The following is a 24,779-nucleotide window of genomic DNA, read 5'->3' on the forward strand; positions in this document are numbered from 1 at the left end:
AGGAAGTCACACTACGCTCAGCTACAAATTTTCCTCAGGGTCACACCTACATTTCCAAGAACTGAAGGTATGAACAGTCAATGATTGCACTTCTGGTGATGACTTCTCGGCCATAGAGTTGCTTGTAAATTTCCAGCAGATCTTCAACGGGCACGTACCTGAGAAAAGCATTGGAATGAAATAAGATTCTGAAATTAAAGGGGATATTGGCAGCAAAAGCGATGACCATTTACCGCAGGACTGTTCCGTGCCCGGCACTATGCAAGGGGCCCTCATGGACTCTGTATTTAATGCTACCCACAAGCCCAGGTGGCTGGTACTGCCACAGTCCCAGCGGATGTCACAGCGCACTACAGCGCAGGATGCAAACCAACAACGGACACCCCAATCCGACAGTCAGAGGCGCACTCAGAGAAGTAGAAAATGGATGTTTTGTCTTGTGAATTCACAGTTCAAGGAACAACATTTTATTCCTTGGAGGACTGAACTGTTCTCAAAAGTTATTATTATTAATTTTTGAGAGAGAGAGCAGGGAGGGGAGGGGCAGAGGGAGAGAGGGAGAAAGAACCTCAAGCAGGCTACATGCCCAGGGCAGAAGCCGAGACGGGGCTCGATCTCACGACCCTGAGATCAGGACCTGATGGCTCCTCACCCCCACCCCAGCTTCAGAGCACACAGCGTACGGTACAAAGCACCTACGTCAGGCTGCCGGCTGCCAGCTGCCGTTACTTCAGCTGGAAGAAGAGACACATACGTGAGACGAATGCTGAACCAGCTTCCGGCTTCATTTCTGAAGCCTTAGACTGTATCGCACAGAAATCACAACCAAACAAGACCCGATTCTAGTATATTTATAAGACAGAATCCATGGCGATGTCCACTTTTTAACTTATAAGCACACCAGAGTGTCCTCCCAACGAAAATAGCTTCAGGCTAGACAAAATAACAAGAATATTTTTTTAGATGAATCACCCCACTAGCAAGAAAGTGCAAATTTTCCAAAGGTCCAAAACAAATGGAATCTGGCAGCTTGAAGAGGTAGGCAAGTGTGGAAGCCAGCCTGTGCTCCAAGCCCTTGGAGATTTTCTGATGGCTGCGCACATGCCAGAGACATGGGCTGAAGCGTAGGCACCAGCCACAGCAGTCTGTTTCAGAAGAGCCGCTGCACTAACAGCTACAGCCTCTGCAGGAGTATCAGCGAGAAACAAACCCAGCCAACTAAAAGGACAGCAAAGAAATTGGGCTTCATCCTGACAATCGATCGAGCAGGGGAAAAACAGATCTCCCCCGACCACTGGTAACTACTACCAGTCCTGCAAATGTCCTTTCCTGCATTCATGATGTTTCTGTAATCAGGAAAACTTCAAGAGCTGAATGTAATGCAACGTGGTCCTAGGTTCACGTGCCTCGAGGCAGCCTGCAGAAGTCCAGAGAAATCCTCACTGAAGAAATGCGAGTCTATGTCCAGCCATGAGCACTTCGAGCAGCTTGGGACGTGACCAGGAGAACCAGCTGAACTCCCGTAAGAGTTGCTAAAGGAGGGGCCCCTGGGTGGCTCAGTGGGTTAAGCCACTGCCTTCGGCTCAGGTCATGATCTCAGGGTCCTGGGATCGAGCCCCGCATCAGGCTCTCTGCTCAGCAGGGAGCCTGCTTCCCTCTCTCTCTCTGCCTGCCTCTCTGCCTACTTGTGATTTCTCTCTGTCAATTAAATAAATAAAATCTCTAAAAAAAAAAAAAAAAGTTGCTAAAGGACACCTGAAGGTAACTCATTCATCAGAGATGAGGAGGGTCACTACGCCACGAGGAAAGGGGCCAACTCACCAGAAAGACGTAAGATTTTTACACTTGAATGTATCTAACAACATATCTTCAAAACATATACATAGCAAGTTGAAAGAACCTCAAGGAGAAATGGAAAAAAAAAATTCACCATCGCTGGGGGAAATTTTTTAACAAATTTTTCTCTGAGTAATTATTACATCAACCTAATATAAAAAGGCCATTTTATTTATAGCTTTAACAGTAAATTAATAAGCTTACATTAATAAGGATATTGTAACATTAGGTCAAAAACTGGAGAACATCCTCTTCAAGCACAGATGGGATATTTACAAGAGTTGATGACATGCTAGACCTTAGATCAGGACTCAACGGGAGACCGCTGGCAAAGTCGGCAAAGTAGGAGGGCCCGAGATGGAGCTCGGCTCCTGGATAAAACTCGACAACACTCACATCATGCAAAGAACCCAGAAAACAACTCAAAAGCCAACAGAAGAGTGGCACCTGGCTAGCTCAGTCAGAAGAGCGAGGGCCTCGTGATCTCAGGCTTGTGGGTTCAAGCCCTACATTGAGGATAGACATTACTAAAATAAATAATTAAAACACATACACATGCGTGTACACACTCACACACACACACACGAGAGGATAGACAGTACTAAAATAACTAAAACACACACACGCACACACACACACACACACCTGGCAGAGGAAACTCCACAAGTAAATGTAGAGAAGAGGCCAGATCAAGGCGAAGGAAAAGTCTGAGACATGGGGTGACAGGATAGGTTAAAAAAAAACAAAACAAAACAAGATTCACCTGTAGGCTGCTTACAAGAGACTCATAAAGTGAAAGACACCCGCAGACTGAGAGTGAGGGGTTGGACACGCATTTATCATGCAAACCTATGTCAAAACAAAGCTAGGGTAGCAATACTTATATTGGACAAATAGACTTTAAAACAAACACTAAAAAATAAAAAATAAAACACTATAACAAGAGACAAATCATAATCAAAAAGGTCCCCATCCAACAAGAAGGTATAACAACTGTAAATATTTATGGCTCCCACTACAGGAGCAACTGAGCATATAAGTAGTAACAAGCAGAAAGGAAGTGGCTGATACTAACACAGTAACAGCAGGGGACTTGAACACCCACTCACATCAACGGACAGATCATCCGAACAGAACACCAACAATGGCTTGGACTGACACCTTGGATCAGATGGATCTAACAGATGTAATCAGAACATTCTATCCTGAAATGGCAGAAGGCACATTCTTTTCCAGTGCACATGGAACACTCTCCCCAACAGATCACTACCTCCCTACCAAACAACAAGCCTCAACAAATTCAAAAAGACCAAAGTCATACCATGCATCCTCTCTGACCACAAGTGCTATGAAACTAGAAATTACAAAAACTGGAAAGAACTCAAATGCACAGAGTTAGTTAAATAACAAGCTACCCAAGAATGAGTGGGTCAACTGGGAAATCAGAAAAGAAATTATAGTTCACACTGAAACAAACGAAAACGCAAACAGTCTCACCGTCCAAAACCTTTGGGATTCAGCAACAGGAGTTCTAAAAGAGGAGAGTTTACAGCAATACAGGCCCTACCTCAAGGACCAAGAAAAATCTCAAGTAAACAACCTAACCTTATGCCTAAAGGAGCCAGAAAAAGAACAAACCAAACCCAAACCAGTAAAAGGAAGGAAATGATAAAGAGTAGAGCAGAAATAAATGATGTAGAAACTAAACACCAAGAGAATAGATCAATGAAGCCATGAGCTTGTTTTTTGAGACAATTAAAATTGATAAACCTTTAGCCAGACACACCAGAAGAAAGAGAGAGATTTTAAATAAACAAACCCCCCCAAAAGAAGAGAAATAAATGATACCACAAAAAGACAAAAAAACTGTAACAGAATATTATGAAAAGCTACATGCCAACAAGATGGACTACCTAGAAGAAATGGATAAATTCCTAGGAACATATAAACTACCAAAACTGAAAGAAGTAGAAAATTTGAACAGACTGATTACCAGCAATGAAATTGAATCAGTCATCAAAAACTCCCAACAAACAAAATTCCAGGACCAGATGGCTTCACAGGCAAATTCTACCAAATATTTAAAGAGTTAATACCCATTCTTCTCAAACTATTCCAAAAAATAGAAGACGAAGGAAAACTTCCAAATTCATTCTATGAGGCCAGGATTACCCTGATATCAAAACCACATAAAGACACCACAAAAAAAGAGAACTATAAGCCAGTATGTGTCATGAACATGGATGCAAAATTCCTTGACAAGGTACCAGCAAACCAAATTCAGTAATACATTTTTTAAAAAATTCACCATATTCCTGGATTGAAAGGGTAGTTCAATATTCACAAATCATTCAACACAAATTACACCATTAAGAAGATCATTTGAACAGATACAGGAAAAGCATTTGACAAAGTACAACATCCAGTCATGATTTAAAAACAAAAAACTTCTACAAAGTAGGTTTAGAGAGAACGTGCCTCAACATAACAAAGACCATATATGAAAAATCCACAGTGAACATCATACTCAATGGTGAGAAACTGAGATTCTTTCCTTTAAGTTCAGGAATAAGACGAGTATGTCCACTTTCACCACTGTTATTTAACATAGTACTTGAAGTCCTAGCTACAGCAATCGGACAACAAAAAGAAACTAAAGGCCTGGCACTTGGGTGACTCAGTCAGTTAACCATTCACCATGGGCTCAGGTCATGATCCCAGGTCCTGGATCAAGTTCCCGATCTGGCTCCTTACATCACAGGGATTCTGCTTCCCCACCTGCCTGACACTCCTCCTGCTTGTGCTCTCTCTGACAAATAAATAAAATCTTAAAAAAAAAAAAAAAGGAAATAAAAGGCACCCAAATTGATAAGGAAGAAGTAACATTTTTACTATTTGCAGATGACACAATACTTTATATGAAAAACCTAAAGACTCCACAAAAAACTGTCAGAGTTGGTAAATGGATTCACTAAGATCATAGGACACAAACGTCAATGTATAAAATTCTGTTGAATTTTCATATATGAATAATGAAGTAGCAGAAAGAGAAATTAACAATCCCATTTAGAACTGCACCAAAACCAATAAAATATCTAGAAATAAAGAGGTGAAAAACCTGTGCTCTGAAAACTATAAAACATTGATTTAAAAAAACAACAACTGAAGATGATACCAAGAAATGGACATTCCAGGGAGGCTTGGGTGGCTCAGTCGGTTAAGACTCTGCCTTCAGCTCCTTGTCCAACGGGGGGGGGGGGGGGGCTGCTTCTCACTTCGCCTCTGCCTGCTTGTGCTCTCTCTGACAAATAAAATCTATTTTAAAATCTTAAAAAAAAAAGACATCCCAGGTTCATGGATTGGAAGAATATTGTTGACATGTAGATACTACTCAAGGCCATCTTCACATTTAATGCAATCCTAATCAGGATACCTGGGCTACTCAGGTCTTTAAGTGTCCAACTCCTGATCTCAGCTCAGGTCTTGATCTCAGGGTAATGAGTTTAAAGCCCTTTTGGGTTCCACTCTGGGCATGGAGCCTACTTAAAAAAAAAAAAAAAAAAAAAAAGGTAATCCGTATCAAAATACCAATGGCATGTTTCAAGTGCTAGAACAAAAGACCCCAAATAGCCAAAGCAATCCTGAAAAAGGAAAGCAAAGCTGGAGGCATCACAATTCCAGATTTCAAGTTCAAAACAGTATGATCTTGGCACAAAACAGACACATTAATCAATGCAACAGAATAGAAAACCCAGAAATGAACCCACAATTATATGTTCATTAATCTTCTACAAAGTAGGAAAGAATGTCCAATGGGAAAAAGGCCGCCTCTTCAATAAATGGTGCTGGGATGTTCAGACAGCTACATGCAAAAAAAATGAAACTGGACCACTTTCTTACACCATACACAAAAATAAATTGAAAATGGATTAAAAACCTAAATGTGAGATCTGAAACTATAAAAAATCCTAGAAGGGGGGCACCTGGGTGGCTCAGTGGTTAAGCCACTGCCTTCGGCTCGGGTCATGATCCCAGGGTCCTGGGATCGAGCCCCGCATCGGGCTCTCTGCTCAGCAGGGAGCCTGCTTCCTCCTCTCTCTCTGCCTGCCTCTCTGCCTGCTTACGATCTCTGTCTGTCAAATAAATAAATAAAATCTTAAAAAAAAAAATCCTAGAAGGGAGTAAAGGCAGTAATTTCTCTGATGTCAGCCATAGCAACATTTTTCTAAGTATGTTTCTTGAGACAAGGGACATAGAAGCAGAAACAAACTAATAGGACTTCATCAAAATAAAAGGCTCTGCACAGTGAAGGGAACAATCAGAAAAGCTAAAAAATATCATATGGAATGGGAGAAGATACTTGCAAATAACATATATGATAAAGGGCTAGTATCCAAAATACATAAAAAACTAATATAAGTCAATACAAAAAACCCCCAAATAATCCAATTAAATATGGGCAGAGACATTGGACATGTCTCCAGAGAAGACATACAAATGGCCAACAGACACATGAAAAGATGTTCAGTATCAGTCATCATCAGGGAAATGCAAATCAACACCATTGCATTTCCCTGATGATGACTGATACTGAACATCTTTTCATGTGTCTGTTGGCCATTTGTATGTCTTCTCTGGAGACATGTCCAATGTCTCTGCCCAACCTTGATACCAAAACCAAACAAGGAGAGAAGAAAAGAAAATGATAGCACAAACCCACCCATAAATAAAAATACAAAATCCCAGGCAGCGATAGATGCAACAAATATTAAAAAGGAAATATACTATTGCAAAGTTGGTTTTGTGCCAGGAATTCAACTTGATTAAATTTTTTAAAGTTTAAAAAAATAATACCATAAAAGCTTTTGAAGGCCAAGGAGGAGGAGAATGACCTCATCCCCAAAAGGTAGGGAAGGATTTCTTAAATCAGATATCAAAAGTACAAATTACTTAAATCAGATATCAAAAGTACAAATTACAAAGGAAAAGGTAGAGTCAACTACATGAAAATTAAGTTCTGTTTATTAAGATACATCATAAGTTAAAAAAAGTCCCAAAGTATAAAAAGATATTTGTAACAAATAAATGATAAACCAACCAAAGATTGGAAGCCCTAATATACAAGGACCACTCACCAGTAAGTAAAAAGGCCAAACCAACCAACAGAAAACTAGGCTAAAAGCTAAACAAGATGTTCACGAAGTATCAAACACAGATGATCCATAAAATACGAAGGAACTTTCAGCCTCATTAATCACTGGGAAATGCAAATGAAAACTTCAGTAAGAGACCAGGACACACCAAACAGACTGTATTTTAAGTTGGACAAGACCAAGTCCCGGAGAATGCAGGGGAAGTAGATCTCCCACATACGCCCGAGGACAGGGTCCGCTGGGAAGCCCGTTCTGAAAGCCTCGGCTCTGATGCCGACTTCGCGTCCCGCCCCGGGACCCCTCCCAGTTCTGTGTCCGGGGCTGAGGGTGAGAGACCCCCCCTGTGGTGCACAAACGTAGGAGATGTTCACAGCAACACCGCCGGTAGAGCAAACACACACGCTCCGCACTAACACCTCCGTCCCCGCAGGAGTGGAGGACCATGTGGCCCATCCCGGTGTCAGACAGCCACACAGCGGGGAAATCTACCATGGCCCAACAGACACAGGTGACCGGACCTCGGAACCAGATTCTATTTATCTGAAGATTAAAACCACATCCCATTTTGTATGGGGACACATCCATATGTATTCAGCTCTAAAGAGAAGCAACAAAACGATTAACAGGAATCCCACAGGAGCGGTTTAGAAGAACGGGAGAGAATGTTCTCGGTGGGAGAGAACTGGAGGCGCTTAGAAGACACCCAGAAGGCTTGGCTGTGAGCCAAGCGTTAGCTACACGGGAGCACGTGATCTTTTTTTTTGTAAATATGGACTGGATATGGTGTCAGTCACAAGTTCAAAGCATCTTAAACTGTCCTCATCTGCAGTTTTGCTTTTCAAAATTTATAAATTTTTGATGCCTGAATGCATCGTAGGCTGCATTTTCTTCGGGGATAAAAAGGGTCCAGCTTCTAAGCGCCATTTAGGGAACACACGTGTAAGCATAGTTGTTCTTACCAGCGCCGTGCGAGGTAATTAAAATTGAACTCGAACTGGCTCAACACATCTCCTCCTAAAGCACGAGAAAAATATTTACATTTGGTGGGTCAGCGACGACACTCGGCTTCTTTCCACAGATCTGCACAGTCAGGCGATGAGTTCACTACCTTGCCTGCATGTTCTGCTCACTGTTTTAGGTAAAAGCAGATCTCAAAGAAAAAGTGATCGTTCATAGCTTAGCCAGTGAGACTTGTGAATTAAGAAACACCCAGATAACCAAAAGTTTTTCACTTGAAGGAAAGATGAACCATAAAATTTCTTTTAAAATCCCATTCACCGTCTACTTTGGCTATTTCAATAATTCATGGCAGGAAAAAAGACAGAGGTACCAAGTTAAAGTAAGGGCAATCTTAGGTAATGAATTTTAAGCTAATATAAGGGTAAAGCTTTACTAAATTAGGACATATGCCAATGATGAACTGTAATTTTTTTTTTTTATAAAGACATACAACTTTTCGGAAATACATCTCTATGGCAAATGAGATATGCTGTACTCTTAATGAAGTATTAAAATAGAAAGCTAGGTAGTATATGGACTGGCAAGCTGTGATTAAAAATATGTATTTTACTTTAAATACTTGGTTTTTTAGTATAAGTTGAAGTTGACACACACAAACGAGAGAAAGGTACTGTGGGAGCCCACCACGATCTGCGCACGTCTCTGCCAGCAGCCACTCCCGGAAGCTTTCTCTCTTGCTGTCTAGACACCTGCCTGGTTATTAGCCATTTCCCAAAGTGACTGAATACGCACCTCATAGAGTATGAAAATGACACTTTTGCTCAAGAGAACAACACAGCCAGTCCTAATGCAGCATGAGATGGTCTCAGTTAAGGAGAGAGGTTTTTCAACAAGGGGCAGGGGGTTGTAATACAGATTTAAGGTACAGTAGTGACTCTAGGACAAGGGAGACGGAACCATGGCAAAACAAACTTGGCAAACGTAGACAGTACCGAAATCGCCCGCCGAATGCGCCTCGGAATAGGAGCCGTGAAAGTCAACCTGAGAAAGAGAGAAAACCGATTGTAGCCCAAAGCCCACCCCGCAGCCGCGCCGGGGGAAGGAGGTAAACGCCTAACCCGGTCAGTGCAAAGGGCCCATAACAGATGCACTTGATTTTTTAAAAAAATGATAATTTTATTTTTTTGTTACAAATTTACAGTGGCAGCTGAGCCACATATTAGCGCCTGGAGGCAAAGCTCTTGCAAACCTTTGCACCACTGGGGATAGAGACACAGTCTCCAGTGAGTCCAAGGGTAAGCTCTGCACAGAATGGGACCAACAACAACTGGGGACCAGGGAGGCTTCCAGAAACAAGGGCGCCATTTCGGTTCAGGGCCCTGGCATTTTCATATAGAAAATGGGGGGGGGCAGCATGGGGAGATGGGCGAAATGGGCACACGGGAGTGGGAGGTTATGGAGTGACTGAGTCACGGGAGTGAAGGCACAGCCCAGGGAGGACCGGGACTGGCCGTGTGGGGGGCTGGGCGGTGACGGGGGTGGGGTGGGGGGGGGTGGTGTGGGTGGGGGGCGAACACGGCTGCACACAGCTGGAGGATCGCCACGTCGCCCACCTGGAGCTCACGCGACGCTGTGTCAGCCACACGCAAATAAGAACACGTTTTTGCATGTTAGAAAGGAAAATTTTAAAAGAACAAACACGTGGAGCGGTTCCTCCCGAGGAGAACCAAGTGGCAGCAATTCGTGTCCTTATTAAGACACGCGACTTGCCCGGAGCGTGCAATTTCGCAAATGCTGTTTTGCGAGGGCACAGGCCAGCACACGGACGGCGGACTTCGGTGCACGTCGGGGTCCTGCCCGCGGCCGGCCGTGCAGGGAGCCCGGGAAGAAGCGGGGTGGGGCGGAGGAGCTGGAGCCGGAGGGCTGCCGGGGCAGGAAGGCCCGCTTGCGTCCACATGGCCCTGCGTGACCTCGAGGTCTCCTTCCCGGGCTTTGTCCCGGGCAGGACGGGACCCTCCCCTCGAGCCGCCCGCCGCCCACGCGCACTCACGGCGCCCATGGTGCGAAGGAACCCCTGCTCGATGCCCAGGCTGTGCCAGCTCACGTCCGCCGCCATGTGCGAGGTAACGCCGAACAGGAAAGCCACCAGTTTCTCCGTGTCCTGCCAACGAGCAAATGAGAGGGACGGCGCTGGGGATATTTTGTAGAAGTCCGATTATGGTGTTTAATAAGGAGATTTCCATCCCTGAGGCTTCACAGCAATACAGAGGCTGGTACTCTGCAGTTTCTAGTGACAAAACCCAAGGACTTGTGGAGAAGTTTCGGGGTGCCTGGGAAGTGCTTTCAGAGGAATTACTCTTGGCACAGAGGCGGCCAGGTGACCTCCTGCACTTCTCCGAGTAGTTTGTTCAGGTCTTAACCAACTGCATCCTGGGCTTGGCAATGAAGGTACAAGGGTGAGCAGCCTGGAGCCTGGGGGGGGGGGGGGACTGGGTGCAGACTAGGGGTGGGGGTCTGGAGCGGAATTTCTTCTCGGCTCTAGAGGGCTGGCCATGCCTACCTTCTCCCAGGGAAGCGGGTAGTTCTCTCGGATATAATGGACGCTGGCGTTCAGGAAGGGGGTCCAGTGCGTGCTCTCGGACACATCGTGGAACTTTCCTGGTGAGACAAAAGCAGGTGTTGGGAGTCTGTCCAGAAAAGCTGGAGATGTCTCTTCCTTCCCTTCCAGCCTCCTGTGTTCTTCCGTTGATGTTCAGAGGAAGCCTCTAGAACAGAAGGGCCAGCTGGGAGGGAGAGAGAAAGCTGGGACTGGCTCCCAGCATCTGGAATCACGGGGGCTGCTGGGGGGTTGGAAGGGTTTTCCATTTCTGTGCTAAAGGGAAGGAGAACACGGCTGTGCAGGGTAGTGGGTGGAGGGTGCTGGAGTTGGTGGGGGGCAGTGCAGGTGGGGGGCAGGGGGGTGGGAGGGGGCTGTCAAATGTCACGAGGGGCCACGGAAACCAAAACACCAGAGTTTAGATCCTTCTGTTGAAATAGTTTTGCTGCCACTAAAGTCAAAACATTCTTTTTTTTTCTAAGATTTTATTTATTTGCCAGAGGGAGAGAGATCACAAGTAGGCAGAGAGGCAGGCAGAGAGAGAGAGAGGAGGAAGTAGGCTCTCCACTGAGCAGAGAGCCCGATGCGGGGCTCGATCCCAGGACCCTGAGATCATGACCTGAGCCGAAGGCAGAGGCTTAACCCACTGAGCCACCCAGGTACCCCTAAAGTAAAAACATTCTAACCATTGGCTTTTCTTGAAATGATTTTCAAAGACACCAAAACTAGAAATTTGATCTGCTCTAAAGTTTTCAAGATAAAACTTACAATTCCTATTTTACAGAATTCAGTAAAAATCCCAAATTAAGGGTAATAGCAGTTCTTTGGATAAACCTCCCCTTCACCAAATTGCCAGATTAAGCCAAGTTTTTGTTCCCTCTGTAATCCCAGTGATGGAGGCCAAAGGAAGCCTGCCCAGGAAGCCTGCTTCTCCCTCTGGCTCTGCCTCTCCCCCTGCTTGTGTGCTCGCTCTCTCTCTCACACACAAATAAATAAAATCTTAAAAAACAAAACACTGGGATAATGGCCATGACCCTGAGACTCCAAATATGGTTTCCGTGATGACCAATATACTGGATATCTTTCATTTGTCCCTCCAGACCCTCTGTCCAACCTGCTCTGCCCTGCACGGTGCCCCTGAAGGGACCAGCCCGACTGGCCCCTTTGCCCCCCAGCTTTGGTTGGGTTGGGTCCAGCCAATGTGGAGAACAGAGACGAGATCAGGGAAAAGGAAGGGAAGTGGGGGTATTCGTTCCCCCAGATCCCTGACTCAGGGTCCCGGGGGCCGGCTGCAGTCCCTGACTGAAGGCCTGGCCCCCACAGGGGCCTTCTCCCCTCCCTGCACCGTTCCTGCAGATTTCTTACACCAGGCCCGTAGCTCCTACAAAACACCCCCCGATTCTCTGTCAGAGCGCACCTTCCACGCCCACGGGGTCCTGATACTCCCCCCAAGCCCAGGTCACTGACACCACTGCCTTAGATCTGCATACCACTTGACAAAATAATATGCATTAACACCAACAAAGTCCGGTAGAGGCAAGGGAGGCATTATGATGATCATGTCCCAGGCATGGAAACACTTCCTAACGGTCACAGCTTACTAGCACAGCAGGAACGCGAACCCAGACCCTTCCACCGCTTTCAAGATCTTTTCTCTTCTGCCACAAACTAGTAAATTAAGGACACATAGGATCGTGAAAATGTTCAGAATTTTACGCTTAAGTAGTTAAGGTTTGGTTAAGTGAAAAATGTAGTTATGTGAACCAAGTCAGTGACCAAGGACAACGGAAACACGCTGTTGGAGTTCTGTCCTAGCTGCTCCTGTTAACCAAGAGGAAGCGGCATCACTGGGTCTGTGAGACTCGAGCTTACCTCTCTCGCAGATGCTGGGGTAGAAGGCATCAGGGAACACGGCTCCAGCCTGGTACGCATCCTGGTGCTTAAGTAACAGCTGGGGAAGAGGAAAACAGAGATTAGGGGCAAGAGGCAGCAGCCTGGGGAGGGGCCAGGAGGAAGGAGTAAGTATGCACGTAGTAAAAACTCGGGCATGATCCAAGACGATGCCCTACAACAGAGAACCTCAGGTTCTGTCCAAGCAAACACAGGCTGACCAAAAAGGACCAAAAATCACTCATTTGATTTCAGCTCCTTTCTCTGGCCACTAGCAAAGCAGGATTTCTGCAAGGCTAGCTCACTGACTGGTTTGTGGGGAGATTTTCAGCGATCCAGTGAAAAGTGAGTGCATTGGCATAGAACACACACACACACACACACACACACACACAAACACAAACACGATGTACACACACACACACATACAGTTACACCGCTGACCCCTGAACACAGATCTGAACCACATGAGTCCATGCAGATGCAGATTTTTTCACTAAATATAGTGGAGTAGTAGAAATGTATTTTCTTTGTATGCTTTATTAGAAGGATATAGGATATAATTCATATAACCTCCAAAGTAAGTATAAGGCTTCCGGTCCACAGTAGGCCATTAGTAGTTAAGTCTGGAGGGAGTCAAAAGTTACATTTGGGTTTCTGACTGCCTGGGGATCAGCGCCCAGTGTTGGTTCAAGGACCAACTATATATATATTTATATATTTATAAACTGATCTATTCACATACAAGTTTATAGTTGTTACCTGTATTTCACGGTCAGATGATGTCTTTGGGGCTCTTAGGGGGGTTTAAAAACTCCTTTACCTTTTAAAATTGTGGTAAAAGTAGATGGTAAAAGAACATTATACTTCAGGGTGGCTGGGTGGCTCAGTCAGTGAAGCCTCTGCCTTCGGCTCAGGTCATGATCCCAGGGTCCTGGAATCGAGTCCCACGTGGGGCTCCCTGCTCAGCGGGAAGCCTGCTTCTCCCTCTCCCTCTGCTGTTCCCCCCACTTGTCCCTCCCTCTCCCTCCCAGCCCTGTGTCTTTCTCTCTCTCGCTCAAATATGTAAAATCTTAAAAAGAAAAAAAAGAAAAGAAAAGTCATCATATGTCAATGTTCTCCTTGGTTGACTGGCTCACTCATTCCATTCTGACCCCCTTCAGGCGGCGCAGCTGGGGCCACAGTTCCCAGACTCCACGCGCAGCCCCCTCTCCCCTTCTCCTCCCTCAGCTCGCAGGCGGGGCAGGGGCCCGGGGCTGCCACCGGGAACCCTGCGGGCCAGCTCTGCGCCGGGCTCTGGGGCCCTTCCTGGACGCTCCGCCCCGAGCCTGCTCTTCCAGAGCTCAGAGACCATCCACACCCCGTTCTCCAGGTCTGCGGGGCGCTCAGCATCAACGAGCCGAGGGGTTTCCAGGACCCGCAGATGAACTCGAGTGCCAAAGTAAAAATGTGCAGCCTCAGCCTTCTTTTAAAGTATTTATTTAACTAATCTCTATCCTCCCCCCCACACACAACCTGGGGCTCAAACTCATAACCCTGAGATTAAGAGCTGCATGTTCTTCCAACTGAGCCAACCAGGTGCCCCTAAGCTTTAAGATTTTATTTATTTGAGAAAAAGAGTGTGAGAGAGCGGAGAGCCAGAGAGCACGAGCAGGCGGGAGGGGGAGGGGGCAAGGAAGGGAAGGGGCTCCCCCGCTGAGCAGAGAGCCAGTGGTGGGGCTCCGTCCCAGGATCCTGAGATCCTGACCTGAGCCGAAGCCAAATGCCCAACCGAAGCCACAGGTGCCCCACCTTAAACTTTGTAATTTATTCATAAGGACTGAAGAATCCCCACGGCCGCCACAGTGTGTGGCTCAAAGATGCACGTCTGACCAAGAGCTTTCCCTTGGGGGTTTTCAGGCTGAACGCTGCAGGCCTGTGTCCCCCCACGTGGAGAGAGACCACCACCCACCTCTGCGGGCAGCTCTGCTCCAAGCGCCATCAATTACATAAGCCAGTGGCGTCTCCTTTTTCTCTAAAGATAGCTTGCAAGTTGCACTTTGGTCACTTAAAAATAATAATTAACTTTATTGACTATTTACCTTGCTTTGGTCTTGGCCACTTTATATGATTAAAACTTGTTGAATCTGCATTTCTAGGTGAAGAAGATGCTACTATGTAACACTGAAAAATAATCTGAAGTAAACTCTGAAGAGTAAATGGGTCAGCAAAATAGGAAGCTGCTGTGGGTGGGGATGCAGAACTGGGGGACGATGGCTCTCTTAGATAGAAAAATGTATTTCTAGGGGCGCCTGGGTGGCTCAGTGGGTTAAGCCGCTGCATTCGGCTCAGGTTATGATCTCAGGGTCCTGGGATCGAGTCCCACGTGGGGCTCTCTGCTCAGCAGGGAGCCTGCTTCCTCCTCTCTCTCTCTGCCTGCCTCTCTGCCTACTTGTGATCTCTCTCTGTCAAATAAAATCTTAAAAAAAAAAAAAAAAAAGAAAAATGTATTTCTAAGCTACAGAAATAAGAGCAATAGGATGTTGGAATCAAAAGAGATCAAGGAAACAGAACAAAGAGCAAGAAAACAGACTCAAGCCCACACCACGTACAGTGGCATGAATGAAGATGGAGTCCCCAGCCGGTGGGGTCGGCACAGCCCGGGCGGTGGGGGTTCCCTTCCTGGCGGGACCCAGCGAGGCCGACGGGACACGGACGTGAAATTAACATGACCAACAAGAGGTTCCCAGACGGCTCACGGGCTTTAGGCCAAAATATATACACCGTGAATCAAAGAGTTAAAGGCAGAACAGGAAGCCACAGAATGAGCAGGACAAAACTAAAAGGAATAACGGCATAATCTTGAGTGGGAATGATTTTCCTGAGGAAGGCGTACAGGCAGAAGCCAGAAGAGAATAGAATGATGCACTGAACGACACAAAAACTGGAGCATTCTGCACGGTGAAGAGCATGGGACGCAAACTGAAGAGAAAAATAACGGGATCATCTGACACATGATGGGGCAGGTACGTTTAAGAAATCATCCTTACGCATCGGACGTGCAGAAATGAGCCAAATGTGCAGAAATGAGCAAAACACGTAAGTGATTCACAGAAGACGTAATAGAAATAGTTGATAAACACCGGAAAGTATACTTAACCTCATTAACTAAAATGCCAATAAAGTAACAAAAACACCATTTTCCACCTATCAAATGAGCAAAAATGAAAAAAAAAATTGTAAGTCTGCTTCTCCCTCTCCCTCTGCTCCTCCTCCTGCTTGTGCACTCTAATAAATGTTTTTTTTTTTAATAAAAAGAAATTTCAATGAAATACACGAGCAACAGAGAATATTAAGCCTTCCTCTGTTGTAGAGGTCTTTTCTGTTTCGTTTTTTTTTCCCCTTGGTTTCTGGGCCAGAAGGACTCGGGTGGCAGTGTCAGAACTGAAGGTTTTGCCAAACATGGTTGGGGACACTGGTCACAAACGAGGAGGCTGAGCACAAAGGATATATTGAGAATGATGGCCAGGCTTCTCAGTGTTGGAGAAAGGGGCCACAGATGCGGGCACAGAGAAGGCTAGAAGGATTCCTGTGGCGCAGGCCCCTAACTGGAAATATTCTTGCGTGAACTCACGGTTTTAAATAAACAGGCAGATAAACAGACGCAAAAGCCAACTTGAAGCAGAATCTGGGACAATGTCAGCGTCACGATGAATGATAATGTAACATAAATGATGAAATAAAAATCCATGAATGTGCATATATGAATGCGGAAGAAGGAATGGCTCTGTAACAGTAGAAAGCCAAGAAATGAAGAAAGCGTGATGGAATCAGATAAACAATTTGGCAACCATCATAATAATTATTTCAGGCAAAAATTAGAAAGAGATGCTACAACCAGTGGCTAAGACTTCATGAGAAACAGGATATTTACATCAAGATCTCTCCCCACAAAATATTTACTTGCTAATTAAAAAGCAGAAAATATTAACTTTCCATTGTAAAAATGTGAAGACATCCTCTCAACCAGGTGATAGAAATTAACCTCACTAGGACTTCTGTTCCCAGGAAGAGGGAACAGATGTACTTATTCCTCTTGCTAAGCTAACCCCGGGCGTTGTGCACAAAATGAGCAGAAGAAGCCCGTGAGAGTGGAGCTGTCTGGGAGCTCAGGGCCAGAAGAAGACACTGGGGTCAATCCTCTGGGCTTTCTTGTTGCCTCAGAGATCCCAAACTGGATACTAGGAAAGCATGCCAACCTAGAAACTCTAATGGGCATAAACCAAACACACACACACACACACACACACACACACACAAAAGCCACAGCAAAAGCCTGCTTTCTCTAACCCTAAGACCAGGAAAAGGGCAGCCTAGCAAGACAGAAAACTTTAAGACAAACACCTTTTACTCCAGCCAAACATCACAGAAAACACTGTGGCCCTACCCTCACCAGGACTTTCACCTGTCCCCCGTCCCTAGCCCTCCGTGTCAGTGGAGACCATGGGGAGAGCCTGGGCCTCGGGTCCCAACTGCAGTAACAGGGCGCCTCTCCCCATCCCCCCTGGGTGGGCTCAGAAGAGGCCCTGGGGAGGGCAGGAAGTTCACCACCACGAGGAGACACCCCCACCCCGGCCCAGTATCTGTAGAGGCCACAGAGAAAAGCAATAATTGGGCACTTCTACCCCTCCCAGCCAGAGAGGTGTCCGTGGAGGTTCAGAGGGACTTCTATCCTGAGTTGGCAGTCAGGAGAGTCAGGAGGTGGGTGACCCTCCCCATTCTGTTCCCTTCCCAAAGAGGTGTCAGAAGAAGTCAGCTAAAACAAAAGGTTTCAGGGACGCCTGGGTGGCTCAGTGGGTTAAGCAGCTGCCTTCGGCTCAGGTCATGATCCCAGTGTCCTGGGATCAAGTCCTACTTCGGGCTCCTTGCTCTGCAGGGAGCCTGCTTCTCCCTCTGCCTCTGCCTGCCTCTCTGTCTGCCTGTGCTCACTCTCCCTCTCTCTGACAAATAATAAAATCTTTAAAAAAAAAAAAAAAGGTTTCAGTAAGATCCAGAGTCTCATAACCTAATGCCTGAAATGTCCAGGTTTTAATCAAAGATCACTTATCACACCAAGAACCAGGGATCTCAGAAGGAATGAAAGGAGATGCCAATAGAGGCCAACACTGAAATGGTAAAAATTTTAGAATTACCTGGCAAATACTTTAAAGCAGCCATCATAAAATAATTCAGTTACAAACATACTTGAAACAACCCCCACCCACCACCACCAAAATAATCTCAGGAAAGGAATTTTAAAGAACCACCCAATGAAAATCTTAGAAAGGAAAAATTCAGCATCACCAAAACAGTCCACTTGACCTCGTGAACCTGCTGGTATGATGCGATAAGGATACAGCATCGCTTCTGTGTTCTGTGAGTTTCTGTCAAAAGAGAACCTGCATGGGGCACCGGGTGCCTCGGTCAGTTAAGCGTCTGCTTTCAGCTCAGGTCATGATCTCGGGGTCCTGGGACTGAGCCCCGCATCCGGCTCCCTGCTCAGACAGAAGTCTGCTTCTCCTTCTCCCTCTGCCCCTCCCCCAACCCCTTGTGCTCACCCACATGCGCTCTCAAGTAAATAAACCAAATCTTTAAAAAAAAGGGGGGGGTGCCTGGGTGGCTCAGTGGATTGGGCCGCTGCCTTCGGCTTGGGTCATAATCTCAGTGTCCTGGGATCGAGCCCCGCATCGGGCTCTTTGCTCGGCGGGAGTCTGCTTCTCTCTCTCTCTCTCTGCCTGACTCTCCGCAGACTTGTGATCTCTCTCTGTCAAATAAATAAATAAAATCTTTAAAAAAAAAAAAAAAAAGTAACCTGCAAGGAGGAATTAGCACATGAAACCAAACTAGGGTGCATTTGACTGTTATTGGACTGTGCCCTTTCCAAAATATCAAGGTCATTAAAGACAAGGGAGGCCTGAGGAACTGTTCTAGATCACATGGTCCTGGAGCAGTCCTGGAACCAGAAAGAAGATTCATTACTGAGACAACTGGAGAGATTTTAATAAAGCCTGAGGACTGGGGGAGAGGGAGAGTGTTACTCAATGTTGGGTTCCAGACTGTGATTATTGTGCTGTGGCTCCACAGGAGTGTCCTCGTTTTTAGGAAATACACTATCATGAGTTGAAGGATAATGGGCACCATACCAGGAATTCTCTAGAATTGCCCAGGGGAAAAGAAATCAGTGTGTATAAATAATGTGGAATTGCATGAAATCTCCAGCCATAAGAGACTCCATTTTCATTCCAACTAACACACTGAACTGGGCCGGAAGCAGCAGTTCTTTGACAAGCGGTTGGCTCATAAGATTTCAACAGAGCACCTGGCATCTGGATCAGATGAGGACAGCAGAGTCAATAAATACACAGCAGGACGTTGGCTTGATAGCGGCGATAATCGGTAAGACAGTCATCACAAGTGGTTCCACTGGTCAGCACCAATACAGCAGCATTCTTTTCTTCTCTGCTTTATGTAAATCCTGTAATTCTCTCTTCCTTCTCGTAAAATCCCCTTGCTTTTCCTGCATGAGTTGGACACTTTCTGGTTACTCTGGAATCTGTGCTCCCCTGAAGTGCAATTCTGAGACACCAAATAAAGACCTTCATTCCTTTCCTGTTCTACCTCCTTCCCTTGGGGGACAACAGAGAGGAGGAAAGGCCAAATATGCCAATAGAGGACCTACAGGAATATGGCAAAGGGCGTATAGAGATTGCCTAACTGTCCAGCTTTTATATGGGTTTTTAATTACTTCCAAGTAAAAAGTTAAAATATAAAATGGGCTGAATAAATTACAATACAGTACGGTAATAGAAAAATATGTAATTGTTCTAATTGATTCTCAACATCTTTTTTGACATGGAAAGATATCACCAATATATTCAATGAAAAGTAACAAGTTGCACAGTGTGTAGAGTGTAATTTGGGGGGAAGAAAGCACTAATAAATTAAAAAACAATGTCTAGAATGATATAAAGCCAAGCGTCAACATCCGTTGTCTGAGTGTTTTACAGCGAGCATCTCTCAGTTCTCTAGTCACAAAAGGACAAATCTCTCCTGCAGGCAGGAGGAAGCGGGGTAGAGAAGACAGCACCAACCAAATAACTACTGTTGTAGGATTTCACGGTTAAAATAGCAAATTATGTCTATTTTTATAGAAATTAAATCTATATAGTGAATCCAACCATCACAGTATGAAACTACTAATCAACTATAAGGAAAAAAAAAACTAGGGGAGAAACAAAAGGACACTAAACGACATGCTAGTGACATTGGATGGTCAATGACGAAGTCAGAGAGGAAATGAAACAACACATAAAGACACACAAATGACCGAAAATCCTTGTGGGGACACCTGGCTGGCCTGGTTGGTAGAGCACAGGACTGTAAGGTCTCAGGGTCATGAGTTGAAGCCCCATGTGGGGTATAGAACCTACTTAAAAAAAAAAAAAAAATCTTTGGGATAGGAAGGAAGCTTACAGTAGTACAGGCCTATTATAAGAAACAAGAAAAGTCTCAAAAAAGCGATCAAATCTTTATCCAAAGGAACTAGAAAGAGAATGACCAACAAAGCCCAAAGTAAGTAGAAGAAAGGAGATAATAAAGTTTAGAGTGGAAATAAGTGAACAAAATTATTTTTTATCAATGAAACCAAGAGTTAGTTCTTTGAGAAGATAAAGACGACTGATAAACATTTAGCCGGATTCCTCAAGAAAGAGCAAGCACTCGATAAAATCAGAAAAGGTGAAATAACAACCAACACCACGGAAATACAAAGAATTATTAAACAATACTATGAAACGTTACGTAACAAATTGGAGAAACTAGAAAAGAGGGATAAATTCCTAGAAACATACAATCTGCCAAAACTGAACCAAGAAGAAAAAGAAAATATGAACAGACCAGTTATTAGTAAAAAAACTGAATCTGTAATCAAAAAATTCCTCAACAAAAGTCCAGGACCAGGGGTGCCTAGGAGGTTCAGTGGGTTAAAGCCTCTGCCTTCGGCTCAGGTCATGATCCTAGGGTCCTGGGATCGAGTCCCGCATCAGGCTCTCTGCACAGCGGGGAGCCTGCTTCCCCCTCTCTCTCTGCCTGCCTCTCTGCCTACTTGTGATCTGTCTGTCAAATAAATAAATAAATAAATCTTTAAAAAAAAAAAAACAAGGCCAGGACCAAATGGCTTCACAGGTGAAGTACTACCAAACATTTAAAGAAGAATTCATCCCTATTCTCAAACTATTCAAAAAAATAGAACAGGAAGGAAAACTTCCAAATGCATTTCACAAGGCCAGCTTTACCCTGATTCCAAAACCAGACAAAGACAACACTAAAAAAAGGGAACTACAGGCCAGTATCCCTGACGACCTCAGATGCAGAAATCCTCAACACTTATTACCAAACCAAATTCAACAGTGTGTTAAAAGGACCACTGACCATGATCAAGTGGGATTTATTCCTGGGATTCAAGGGTAGTTCAATATTCTTAAATCAATGTGACATATCACATTAAGATTATCTAAAGAGCTCTAGAAAAAGAATCTGATACAGTACCTTTGTGATAAAACTGTCAGTAAAGTGGATTTAGAAGAACCATGCTTCAACATAATAAAGGTTTCCATGAAAAACCCAGAGCTAACATCCTTCTCAATGGGGGAAAAACTGAGAGCCTTTCTCTTAAGGTCAGACACAAGACAAGGATGTCTGCTCTCACCACTTTTATTCAACAGAGTACTGGAAGTCCTAACTGCTACTATCAGACAAGAAAACAAAAGGCATCCAAACTGGTAAGAAAGAAGTAAATTGGTCACTCTTTGCAGACAACATGATACTATATATAGAAAACCCTAAAGACTACCGAAGAAGCTATTAGAATAAAGGTATTCAGTAAAGTGGCAGGATACAAAATTAGTATGTAGAAATTTGTGGCAATTCCATTTGTTCATAATGACAGAGCAAAAAGAAAAATTAGGAAAACAATCTCATTTACAATTGCACCAAGAATTATAAAGTATCGAGGAATAAATTTAACCAAGGACGTGAAAAACCTATACTCTGAAAACTGTAAGATATTGAAGAAAGAAGCTGAACATGACACAAACAAATGGAAAGAATTTCTGTACTCATGGATTTGAAGGATTAATATTGTGGAAACGTCCATATTACCCAAAGCAATCTACAGTTTAATGCAATTCCCATCAAAATACCAATGGCATTTTTCACAGAACTAGAACAAACAATACTAAAATTTGTATGGAATAACAAAAGACCCCAAATAGCCAAAGAAATCGTGAGAAAGGAGGACAAAACTGGAGATATCACAACCCCAGAATTCAAGATATACTACAAAGCTACAGTAATGAAAATGTATGGTACTGGCACCAAAACAGACACATAGATGAACGGAATGGAATAGAAAGCCCAGAAATAAACCCTCACTTAGTCAATTAATCTATGAAAAAAGAGTCATAATATACAATGAGAAAAAGAGTGTTTTCAGGAAATGTTGCTGGGAAAACTGGACAGCAACATGCTGAAGAATGAAACTGGGCCATTTTCTTAAACCAAACACAAAAATAAAATAGATTCTGGGGCGCCTGGGTGGCTCAGTGGGTTAAGCCGCTGCCTTCGGCTCGGGTCATGATCTCAGAGTCCTGGGATCGAGTCCCACATCGGGCTCTCTGCTCGGCAGGGAGCCTGCTTCCTCCTCTCTCTCTCTGCCTGCCTCTCTGCCTACTTGTGATCTCTCTCTGTCAAATGAATAAATAAAATCTTTAAAAAAAAAAATAAAAAAATAAAATAGATTAAAGATCTGAATGTGAGACCTGAAACCATAAAAATTCTAGAAGAAAATACAGGTAGAAGAAAAATAGGACATTGGCTTTAGCAACATATTTATGGATAGGTCTCCTGAGGCAAAGGAAGCAAAAGAAAAATAAACTACTGCAGCTATGCCAAAATAATAAGATTTTGCACAGGAAAAAAAAAAAGACAAAAGAACACAACAGAACAACAAAGTAACTTACTGAATTGAGGAAGATATCTTCAAATGATACATCCAATAAAAGTTTAATATCCAAACTTTAGAAAGAACTTCTATAACTGTGCGCACACACACACACACACACACACACCCCTTAGCAATCCCATAAGAAACAGATGACTTGAGGACATTTTTCCATAGAAGACCTACAGATGGCCAATACACATATGAAAAAAAGTTCAACATTACTCATCAGTGGGGAGATGCAAACCAAAGCCACAATGAGATTATCACCTTACACTTGTCAGGATGGCTAGTATCAAAAAGACAAGAAATAAGTGTTGATGACGATGTGGAGAAAAAGGAATTGTTGTACACTGTTGGTGGGTATGTAAACTGGTGCAGGCACTGTAAACTTAGTATGGACGCTTCTCGAAAAATTAAAAATAGAAATACCATAGGATCCAGTAATTCCATTGCTGGGTATTTACCCAAGAAAATAAGAACACTAATTAAGAAAGATACATGTACCTGATTTTATAGTCAAACTATAGAAACAATCCAGGTATCCATAGATATGTGAATGGAGAGAAGAGATGTGATTACACACACACACACACACACACACACACACACACACACACGAGGACTACTACTCAGGAATAAAATAGAATAAAATAGAATAGAATAGAATAAAATAGAATAAAATCTGTGACAACACAGATGGACCTAGAGGTTATTATGCTAAATGAAGTAAGTCCCAGAAAGACAAATACCGTATGAATTCATGTGCATGTGGAATCTAAGAAATACATGAACAAACAGCCTTTTAAATACAGAGAAGAAACTGCTGGTTACCAGAGGGAAGGTGGAGGGTAGGGAAGGAATCAGCAAAATAGGCGAAGGAATTTAAGGTACAAGCTTCCGGTTATAAGTCATGGAAACAAAAAGTACAGCACAGGGGACACCATGAGTGATATTGTGATAACACATGGTGACAGGTGGCGACCACACTTCTCAGTGGTGAGTACACAGCAATGTGCGGAAGTGTTGAGTTACTGTGTTGTACATATGCAATATAGCAGTATCTGTCAACTACACTTGAAGACTAAATAAGAAAAGGATAGGAAAAAAAAAGTATCAGGGCAATAATGACCACCAACATGAGGTGAACTTGCTTCTGGCAGTTCTTATAAATTAATACTCTGATTTTCTCAGCTTCATGCATTATTCTCTTTGTGTAAGTCAAAGGCTTCAAAGAGCAGTCAACTCTGGATATATTAACAAAAGATAATTCCAGAACCAACAAAATTCAGACCCCAGTGAGTCCAGAAGTCCCCACAGAACAGGTGCAAATGGGGAGAAAGAGACACTACAACAAGTCCCACATACAGAGATACAAACTGCATCATGAAAAGGCATCGGGTGTATCATAAGAGGTGAGGCAGTGCGACCCTCAGAAACTGAAGGTGGAGTGTAAGCACTCAGGGCACGTAGTCATTTCCAACGATGACATCAGTATCTGCATTAGGACCCGATACAGAGGGGAAGGAGAGGTGTCCAGCTCACACATTTCAAATTAAGTTAATGATACAGTGTATCTCCATGAGATAATTGCTCTGCACACACTCACGACTGATTGTTTACATGATGAACTCAGCAGGTTCTTGCTCCTCTCCTCATCCCAGGGTCAATGAAGATAATCAAACACTATTCAATTGCCAAGTAAGAAAGCTGAAACTAATGTCTAAAAGTGGTTTGACAATATGACAGATTTCAGAGATCTCGCCATCCTGCTTTCCGTACTGAATTACAGAGACTTACTGGTAATAATTTGATTCAATTCTGATGTCACCAGGAATGTTAATCTCTATTACCAAATATAAGTATTAAGAATCATCTTTGCACAAAACATTATTTAGCCTAGAACGAGTGTATAGCGTCAGAACAGAACCAAGTTGAGGATAAGTACAAGAAAGCCATCGGATAGTCTTGCCAAGAACACAGTGGGAGGAGACACAGACCAGCATCTCAAAGCAAACTTCTGAGTAAACATTCCCTGCTCCTTGTGCTGATGCAATTTTTATAGGATTACAGTCAAGAGGAAAAATAATTTATCTCAGGCATGACCTCTCTTTGTAAAAGCAAAAAGATGTACCATTTTTATTTTTTTTTTATTTTTTTTTTAAACATTTGTTTTTTTTTAAAGATTTTATTTTTTTATTTGACAGAGAGAGATCACAAGTAGGCAGAGAGGCAGGCAGAGAGAGAGAGGAGGAAGCAGGCTCCCTGTGGAGCAGAGAGCCTGATGCGGGACTCGATCCCAGGACCCTGAGATCATGACCTGAGC

At 44.0% G+C, this 24,779-nt stretch overlaps 1 protein-coding gene across 7 annotated transcripts in view; it reads right to left on the minus strand.

The window, feature by feature from the left end:
- Positions 1 to 24,779, minus strand: part of GPLD1 (glycosylphosphatidylinositol specific phospholipase D1) — a 55,356-nt gene that overhangs the window by 22,779 nt on the left and 7,798 nt on the right. For all 7 annotated transcript variants that reach the window (XR_014311994.1, XR_014311995.1, XM_082731482.1 and 4 more), the window contains 6 exons: positions 12,418 to 12,496; positions 10,510 to 10,607; positions 10,000 to 10,110; positions 8,942 to 8,990; positions 7,949 to 8,003; positions 51 to 158 (listed from right to left, as the gene is read on the minus strand). Coding sequence is in view for 5 of the 7 variants with exons in the window: in XM_082731482.1 (XP_082587608.1) it covers positions 51 to 158; positions 7,949 to 8,003; positions 8,942 to 8,990; positions 10,000 to 10,110; positions 10,510 to 10,607; positions 12,418 to 12,496 (500 nt within the window). In the remaining 2 variants the exon portion in view is untranslated. The remainder of the gene's footprint in view (positions 1 to 50; positions 159 to 7,948; positions 8,004 to 8,941; positions 8,991 to 9,999; positions 10,111 to 10,509; positions 10,608 to 12,417; positions 12,497 to 24,779) is intronic.

The sequence above is a fragment of the Mustela nivalis genome (assembly GCF_964662115.1).
Source record: "Mustela nivalis genome assembly, chromosome: 5".
Classification (NCBI taxonomy): Eukaryota; Metazoa; Chordata; class Mammalia; order Carnivora; family Mustelidae; genus Mustela; species Mustela nivalis.